At 45.7% G+C, this 9,372-nt stretch overlaps 1 protein-coding gene across 1 annotated transcript; it reads left to right on the forward strand.

Annotated features, from left to right (window-relative positions):
• The first annotated feature begins 7,332 nt into the window (after positions 1–7,332).
• On the forward strand, positions 7,333–8,999 carry LOC109740873 (zinc finger protein CONSTANS-LIKE 16). The gene has a single exon (XM_020299920.4). The coding sequence runs from the start codon at positions 7,457–7,459 to the stop codon at positions 8,753–8,755; it is 1,299 nt and encodes a 432-aa protein (XP_020155509.1). The 5' UTR covers positions 7,333–7,456; the 3' UTR covers positions 8,756–8,999.
• Positions 9,000–9,372: the final 373 nt, after the last annotated feature.

The raw sequence follows: 9,372 nt of genomic DNA on the forward strand, positions 1-9,372 counted from the left end.
ATTTTTTTTGTATAATTCTAACTTTTTCAAATACATAGTTAATATTTGCTGAAATGTATGTTTTGATGCTTCTATTTTCTCGTACAGATTGTACATTATTCGTGTACAACATGATAATTTTCTTAAACATATTGTACATTTTCAATATAAGATTAGCATTCTTTCAAATATATGCTGGATGTCTAAAAATTTTCCGTACGCATTGTACATTTTTCTTACACCCGAAACTTTTTCTGCAAGTTAAACCTTTTTCAAATACATTACTTACATAATTTGTATATAGAGGGATTGACTATTCGTCACCCTGGGTGTGGAATAATTTTTCTTCACGCCCCCCCCCCCCCCCCCCCCCTTAGTTTAACATCAACACACCATAATTTTATGGTCCATAAATTTTGCCTCATTTCAGACGTAAAAAGAGAACGTAAGAAAATATATAATGACCTTAAAAAATATTTTGTGTTACGTAAAATTACAAATGTAAAAACATAGTGTAAAATGTATATAGAATGCAATTTTTCTGGTCTTATGACCTACATTTTTTATGCCAAATTTTATGCAGTGAATCAATATGAATGTAACTATTTGTATTTCAAATGTCATTTATTATGAAATGATCGTAAGATTACCTCGGGTGAAGAGTAACTTATTCTGCACCTTGGGTGATGAATAGACTTTAAATATATTATTTCTACTTTTTCATACACATTGTACATTTCTCATACAACCTGAAATATTTTTATGCTCGTTAAACATTTTTCAAATATCATTAACATTTTCTAAAATACATGTTTTGATGTCTAATTTTTTGCATACACATTGTAAATTTCTAGTATACAGCTGAAACATTTTCTAAGCACTTTAAACATATTTCAAGTACATGATTAACATTTTTCTAAACACATATTAAACTTTTATTGAATACGTTTAAGCATTTTGAAATATATGTTTAAACCTTTTTTAATGATATGAACATTTTTTAAAAATATGCTAACCTTTTTTAATGATATGTTATGATTTCTACTTTTCTTCATACATGTTATACATTTTTTATACGTCAGAAACATATTTTTATACACTTTACACTTTTTATTAAATGCATGATTATTATTTTTCAAATAATTGTTAAATAATTTTTAAATTCGCATTTTTTAAGACAATTTAAATAATTTTATGTTTTGAAAATATGAGCACAGATAGAACTACATGCATACTCCCAAACTCACGCGTGCTATTGCTTGCAGGCGGCGGTCTACCTCCCATAGATGCATTAGAGATTTAATTGTGACCCACCCAGTCCTGTAAGCGTAACTCCTATTGAACGAACTATCTAGCGCTCGCCCCCCATCGTTGCGGTGGCCATGGCCGATGTTATTGCTTGCTATTGCTAATAATTATTAGATGGCAGAGACTCGGAATACCGTCAACATGGAGCAAAGATGGACTAAGCCTAAACCAGAAAATGTATTTAACTTAATGTTGATGGAGCATTCTTCGAGGAGGAAGGAGCAGGAGAGAGAAGTGCTTCAAAAAAAAGGAGCAGGAGAAGTCGTAGCAATTCTAAGGGGTGAGAGAGGTACTTTTCTTGCGGCCAAGTGTTCTTACGTTCCATATGTTGCAGATGTGATGATCGCGGAGGCAAGAGCAATGAGTGAAGGTCTTAACTTTGCTAATCAGCTGGGTTTCTCTCATGTTGAAGCTGAAAGGATTGTCTTAATGTGATTGAATTTTGCACTGGGCAATCAAGATGATGGGATACTACAGCGGCTATCTTTGCAGAGTGTATCAAGCGTAGCTACGTTAATTGGGAAGCTCACCTTTAGGTATTCTTTTTGGTTCGCAAATCAAGCGATGCATGTGCTAGCTAATTACAATTTTGTAATAGGTTTTTGCTTAGCTGGACAGACGAGCCTCCCGACTGTCTGATTACTGAGCCTGTGGACGGTGTAATGCCTTGTTAAATTTAATAAAGCTAGTCATGGTGGTCTTTTCTGAAGAAAAAAAAGTCTGATATCAGACTAAGGTTTGCATTCCGAATAGTCTGGATCACGTTGTGTATAATGCATGTATGTTGCTGATCGCCGAAACTGACGGCTGACATCAATCTTTAACGGCTCCAGTCCTGACCTCCCACTGAGTAATAAGCAGCGTTCTCCAAAGGCATAGAGCAAACAACCCGAAGGCAGTGCTACGAAGAAGAAAAATATTCAGCAGGCAGTGCTCAGACAAAAAATTACGGCCCTACACTTAAGCAAACACACTGGTTCTGAACTTCTGATTGAGGGACAAATCTGAACTATCGGCAGGCCACGCCCTTCACCGTTCCAGCGTTCTCAGCTGCTCACTCAAGTCTCGACACGCGTCCCTCCCAGCATACTGGCCCCCCTAGGTATGAGGTAGCTGAAATACTCTTCTCTGCTTGTATTTCTCGCTCTGAAAGGGAAACGTATCGTGTACGAAGACAAAAGATGGTATGCAATAGCCAACAGGTCCACAACGAAAAGGACATTTGTCAAGTGGATAAACACGATACCCAACAGATATATATGCCAGACAGAAATTTTGTTTCTTGCTGCTCAGTTAAATGTCATTTCAAATAGTTCAACTCAAGCTTTAACTTTAAAATAATTCCTTTGATGGTAAAAATAAAATAAAATAATTTATATGGGGGTTTATATGACCTTTAATAAGTGAAATTATTGAGACTTGCCTGCACCAGCAACATGAGCATAAAAGTTAACATTCACTACATACGGCTCGCCAGCTTTTAGGGAGGAGCAAGAACCAGCCAGTAGTTTTTTTTAGAAAAGGACCCCCGGCCTCTGCATCAGAGTGATGCATGCAGCCCCAGAACCAGCAAGTGGTTGGATTGTTAGGAGGGTAGTATTACCCTTGGTTCATCAGGTTCTGAGTGTGTCACCAGGGTGGGATATTCTCTCGGTGGAAAATGATGTTTACAGCGTTGTGGTGATTTATCAATCTTAAAGCTCTCTGTGACTCTAGCCTTCAGTAGGGACTCTACGAATGAGTGCAAGCGGTGGTGGTGTTCGTGGGTATAGTTTCTATGTTGTACTTGATGTTTATTAAATATACTTCTGGTAAAATTTCAAAAAGAAAGGACATGTCAGTAACGTCTATGTATGTTGGTCACATCACACAGGACAAAGATCTGGATGTGCAATTGGCACTTGACATGCCTTGGATCATGAAGCGCGCCCCAGTGGACCGCAGGGATGGGCTTGATGTTGATGCCCTGGCTAAGCTCACTCCCCTCCAAATCTCACTTGGCTGTCCCGTTTTGGAGCAGGATCCAGCACCTTCATCGGTTTCACAAAGAATATGCCATTTTAGTGAAACTTAGTTGAGCTTTCAAAAAGTAAAGTGAAGCTCAGTCTACATAGACGGCAAACGCTTATGCAAAATTGTAAACACTTTTTGGGGCATGCATGGGATCGGCATATATTTTTACTGTATTTTGGGTACACATAACACATGTATAGTAACCTACTACTGCAGCGTACTTACTGCTGAGTTTGACTGATTGTATTGAGCTTTCCTCAGAGCAACGAAAGAGACGGCGAATACACTGTCAATGTTGCTGTCGTGGTATATTGTCATTTGTAGCTTTGTAAGTCGGGCAAATCGACGTATACTTGGTCTCCAATCATCTGGGTTTGGAGCGACGTGGAGCATCGATTGCCTATGCTCGTTCCTGTGTCAGGAGCGTAACAAAAGCGACCCGTTGGAGAAGCGGCTAAAATGTCGAAAGCGCACGGCGCGACTGTTGGTGCACACCAACTGCTGAATCCCTTTAGCCACGTAGACGCGGCCATGGCATAGTTATCCCCAGTTTCTACGCGCTAGTGTGCTGGAGACTTGTTGTATCCGAGCTAGCTCCAGCTGCGCCTGATAACGTCTCTCCAGCCTCTAGGTTACTACTTTGCCTCGAGCATTTTCACTCTCCCTTTACAATTACAAGGATGCGAGTTTTTTCTTTTCTTTTTGAAATGGGGTTGAAATGTCCGACCTCTGTATCGGTCGATGCACAGAGTCCTATTAAAACGTGTGCATAAGCAGTATATATATACATATGTTAGGAATCAAGCTAGGATGGACTGCTATGGTGATTTTGCTGCTTCAGTGTTGAGTGTCGGCTACAATATAATAATGCCCAAATTAATTGCAAAACGTTTGTTTTTCCTCTGATTCAATAATGGACACGTCGTATATATATGCAGCGATCGGTGCTGCATAAGATCCAATATCGCATGTACCTTATAAAACGATGTTATTTTGTTTGGATCTTGACACTAGCAGCACGATATTTCTGAACAAGGCAAGCCCACGTGCACCTACCATCTACACAATCTGCATGCATCTCTGGCAAACTTAGATATTCAATCATACCTCGAAAAAAACATAGGCAATCATACATACATAGACGGAGGGATTTTCTGGCAAGACCATATGTGTGCTGTCAAATTTCATGAAGTAGCTTCGTAGTCTGGTTAATTTCGTAAATACAGACTCTACATCAACCCGATGACCGAGTTGGGTTTGGATGGCCAATGTGCAGCGAAGCTGGTGTACAGTTGCAGGTGTTTGCAGGTTATACACATGTATTTCGCCCATGGAAGAAAATTACTGACCCATCATGAAATACATAAGTGTCTTCGCACAGCAATCTTCTACGGTACCATAAAAACTCTCTAAAAACAAGTTGGTGCTAAGGTGTATCGGTGGCGGCCGCGACGTGCTCAGCTGTTCGCGCGCAGGGAGGTGGCGTCGACGATAGTTAGACCGAGCAAGGTTGATGCGTCAGTACAACTCTGAAGATGAAGCGGTGGCAGTTGGTGGCGGCGGCCTCTGAGAGCGCGCCGGACCGGTGTGTGCCCCAGACCCGGCAAGTGCCTAGGTTGGGGCCTCAGGTTTTAGATGTTAGGTTTGGCTGCGAGGTTTGTGGTATTAGGCCCGGACTATCAGCATCCCTTCATCAACTGGATATGAGTAGCGACAAATGTTGCCTAGACAGTGGCTTCAAACTTACTGTTGTATTTCTTTGTAAGGTCTTATATGAATAATTAATAAAGTGGTTGCATGCATCGCCCAGATGCAGAGGCCGGGGTCTTTCCTCCTTTTCTAAAAAATAAAAACAAGTAGAAGAATTCGATAGGTACGGCATCTATTTTCTGCTAGACGCATTTACATGGCAAATCTTAAGAGGATAAGACCAGTACAATTCAGGCATATCCCATCGGCATCATCACATCAACGCGAGTCCGAGTGTTTTGTAGTCGCATCCTGACCTCGCTGCTACATTCCAATGTGGTAATCAACCGCTATATTCCACACCATCAACTTTGCGAGAATGATACAAATCACTCGCGAGGGGACCCGCCGGCCCGAGCACTGTTATTTCAACGGATTTGAGCGTGGACGTTTCTTGTTTGCTTGCATGTAAACACATAGCTACAGGGCATCCTTCTCCCTACAGGGACCACATATATTAGGATGAGCGATGCAGGTTCATTTCAGTTTATTGTTGATGGACTCTCGAGTCTTGATTTTGGATTGATATTCAGGTCATAGTTAAAAAGGTAAAATGCATGAATCACTCATGATTGATCGAAGTAGAGAGGGCTAAGATGCACGTTGCGATCTTTGTGCCAATTTTTTTAATGAAAACAAAGGTTATTTTCACCCTTGTGCACTTTGGAGTCAAAAATAATAATCAGCACGACAGTAAAATTTATTACCCCTAAACATTAGTTTGTGATAAGATTTATCCTATTTAGCAGAAATTCCCCTAAAATTCCCGATTTCGCAAGTTTGTTCCTAAAAGTGTTTATGTGGTTTGTCCATAAACAAGTCATTCTAACTAAGGACAATTTGGCAAAACGCAACTGGACAGGATCTAGAAGATGTAGCTTTTGTGATCATGATGAATCTATCAAACACCTCTTTCTTGACTGCCCAATGTCAAAAAAATTATGGCGGTCTGTCCACATAGCATTTAACATTACTCCTCGGAATACCATCCGCACGTTATTTGGGACGTGGCTAGATGAAATAGAGTCAGAAACGGCGAGACATATCTGTGTAGGAGTATGTGCTTTATTATGGGCAGTATGGAACTGCAGGAATGATTTGGTTTTTAACAGAACAACACATATTCATTTCTTGCAGGTTATTTTTCGGGCCACTGCACTGATCCGTATGTGGTCGCTACTCACTCCGACGGATGCCAGAGAGCGTATGGTTACTGGGTCTATCCGGTGGGAGACGACAGTTATAGATGTGAAACGTATATCTGTCATATTGTGTAATTAAAAACTACCAGACCATGGGTTAATAAATACTCCCTCAGTTTCAATTCACAATGAGTATTACATTGGTTGTTAAGACCAACATGGAGCGAGCCAATACCTGCATGTGCATTTGGTAACTAACAGTTGTATAAGAGCATCTCCAACAGCCACACTAAATATCGCACGCGGGGGAAAAGCCCATATGAGTGTTTGCATCTATTTTAAACAACCCTTCATTTGTATACATTGGTTTTTATATATTCAAAATAAAATTAAAAAAGAGAGAGCATAAGAAACACAAATATCCTATTTGTTCTAAAATATTTGAAGTTCTATATTTGTCCCAAGTCAAACTTTTTTAAGTGTGACCGATTCTAAATATAGTATGAAAAATTGTTTTATGATAAATCTTATAAAATTAAGTTGGTGTATGTTTCGAGTGTAATTTGGTCAAATATCAAGAAGTTTGTTTTGAGCAAAATTATGATTTCATAAATTAATATAGATTGAGTAGCACTAAGATGTACCCACTCCGTAAAAAGAAATATAAGAGCGTTTAGATCACCACATAAGGAGTATCCTGGAATTTCAGAACACTCTTTATTTATTTATTGCCCTGACGTTGGCAGTGAATTTTAATGGAAAAGTACCTTTTCAGGGCAGAATGGAAGAGAACCTAGTCAGTCCCAGAATGACTTCTTCAGTCTCGGCCGCAGTCGGTCCCACTGCCAGCGACGTAGGAAAACCACAGCAACCGCGAGAGCGACTGGGAAAGGCCCGTGCGTCACGTAGCCAAACGGAACGGCCCTACCAAAAATCCAGCACGAGCCAATCAGAGGCCTCCCCGCTGGATGGATATTACCCACCAGCCAATCAGAACGCAGATAAGGCCCGCGAGTGCGCCCAACGACGCACCAAAAGCGCAAAGTACACACGACGCGGGCCCACGAGTAAAGCGTACGAGCCGGGGGGCCACCTCCGCCCCTTCTGCTATAAACCTAGACCCGCGATATTTTCGCCGCAAATATATTTTGGCTCCTACAGTGAACTGCAAGCAGCCAGTGCGCGACGCGGCGGTGAAACGGAGTAGCTAGCTGGTGCTGGTTTGGTGCGGCGCGCGGTGCGCCAGCGGCTTTGGTTTTCATTTGATGAGCTGCTCGGGGAAGGCGGCGGACGGCGCGATGGGGAGCAAGGCGGCGCGGGCGTGCGACGGCTGCCTGCGGCGGCGGGCGAGGTGGTACTGCGCGGCGGATGACGCGTTCCTGTGCCAGGGGTGCGACACGTCGGTGCACTCGGCGAACCCTCTCGCGCGGAGGCACGAGCGGGTGCGCCTGCGGCCCACGTCGCCGCTGCTCCCTGGTGCGGCCCCGCGGGAGAGGCGCCGCGGCGACGAGGTCGTGCCGGCGTGGTTCAAGCGCAAGGCGCGGACCCCGCGCTCGCAGGCCAAGAGCGTCGGGCGTCTCCTCTCGAGGCGGCTCGTCGTGCCGGAGGCGTCCGGCGGGGACTCGCCGGAGGAGCAGAAGTGTGACGTGGAGACCGACGAGGAGGAGCTGCTGTACCGCGTGCCCATCTTCGACCCCGCCCTCGCGGAGCTCTGCTCGCCGCTGACTCTCGAGGAAGCGACGACGGCCGTCGCGTCATGCTGCAATGAGGATGGTGCCATCGTCGAGGACCCGACAAAGCCAGCTGCGACGCCGACTCCGGCGCCGGTTCAGTTCTTCTCCGACAGCCTCGTAAACTTGGGCCCGACGGACGCCGAGCTCATGGAGTTCGCCGCGGACATGGAGGCCCTTCTTGGCCGGCCGGGCATGGACGACGGCGACGAGGAGGAACCGTTCTGCATGGAGGCATTGGGCCTCATCGAGCCGATGGACGTAGACGGCGGGCGAGTCAAGCTGGAGATCGACCCCATGCGAGCGTGCGGCCTCGAGCAGAAGCCGGAGGTGTCCGGCGATATGTTCGACATCGACTTCGACTACGACTCGCCCCTGGGGACACCGGACGAGAACGCTGCAAGCAGCGGTGCCAGTGCGGACGCCCAGTTCACCCCGAGGAGCCTCGCGCTCAATCTAAACTACGAGGCCATCATGGAGAACTGGGGGAGCTCGCCGTGGGCCGACGGCGAGAGGCCGCACGTCAAGCTCGATGACTGCTGGCCACACGACTACTACTCGCTGCAGGAGGGCGCTTGGATGATGGGAGGAGTGGTTGGCCATGGCGGGGAGGGGTTGGGGACGCCGAGGCTGAGGATGGACGGCGGCAGGGAGGCGCGGGTGTCGCGGTACCGGGAGAAGCGGCGGACGCGGCTCTTCTCAAAGAAGATCCGGTACGAGGTGCGCAAGCTCAACGCCGAGAAGCGGCCGCGGATGAAGGGCCGCTTCGTCAAGCGGGCCAACGGCGCCGGAGGCGGCGTGCCCGTCGCCATCGCCACGGCGTGCGTCGCGTAGCTGCCGATCGTGCAATGCTGTCGGTGTGCATGCATGGCTCTGCAGGCTGCATGGCGCGCGCGCACACACACAAAACAACTCGTCGAAACTGCTCGTAATTTAGTTACTTTCCTTTTTCAGTTATTACGGTATATGGTGCATTCAGCTGAGTATCCAAGGAATTTCAGGTCGCTCTGATCAGCTAGCTCGCGCTCGTTAGAGTCGAAGAAATGAATAACGGAATAATATTAAGTTTTTCACTTTAGCTACTGTATATGTTAGGCGATTCCACTTCGAGCGGTTTTGGGTTCACCTCGAAGGCTTTCAGGACACTGTGAACAACGCCTGGAACTGCGAGCCTCCGGATCCGGACCCATTTAGGAGGATCTACCAGCGCCTCAAGCTCACAGCCCGCCGACTCCAAAGTTGGAGTGCACGCTGCATCGGCAACGTCTCTCTTCAGCTTCTGGTTGCGCGCGAACTGATTGCTCGCCTCGACGCGGTGCAGGACTTGCGCCCCCTGTCACCTTCGGAGGCCTGGCTAGCCGGAATCTTAAGCTCAAGTACCTGGGCCTGGCATCTCTCGAGAGGTCGATTGCCCGCCAGCGCGTGCGCCTCTCTTGGCCCCGGGAAGGCGA

The sequence above is a fragment of the Aegilops tauschii genome, chromosome 7, assembly GCF_002575655.3.
Source record: "Aegilops tauschii subsp. strangulata cultivar AL8/78 chromosome 7, Aet v6.0, whole genome shotgun sequence".
NCBI classification, from domain to species: Eukaryota; Viridiplantae; Streptophyta; class Magnoliopsida; order Poales; family Poaceae; genus Aegilops; species Aegilops tauschii.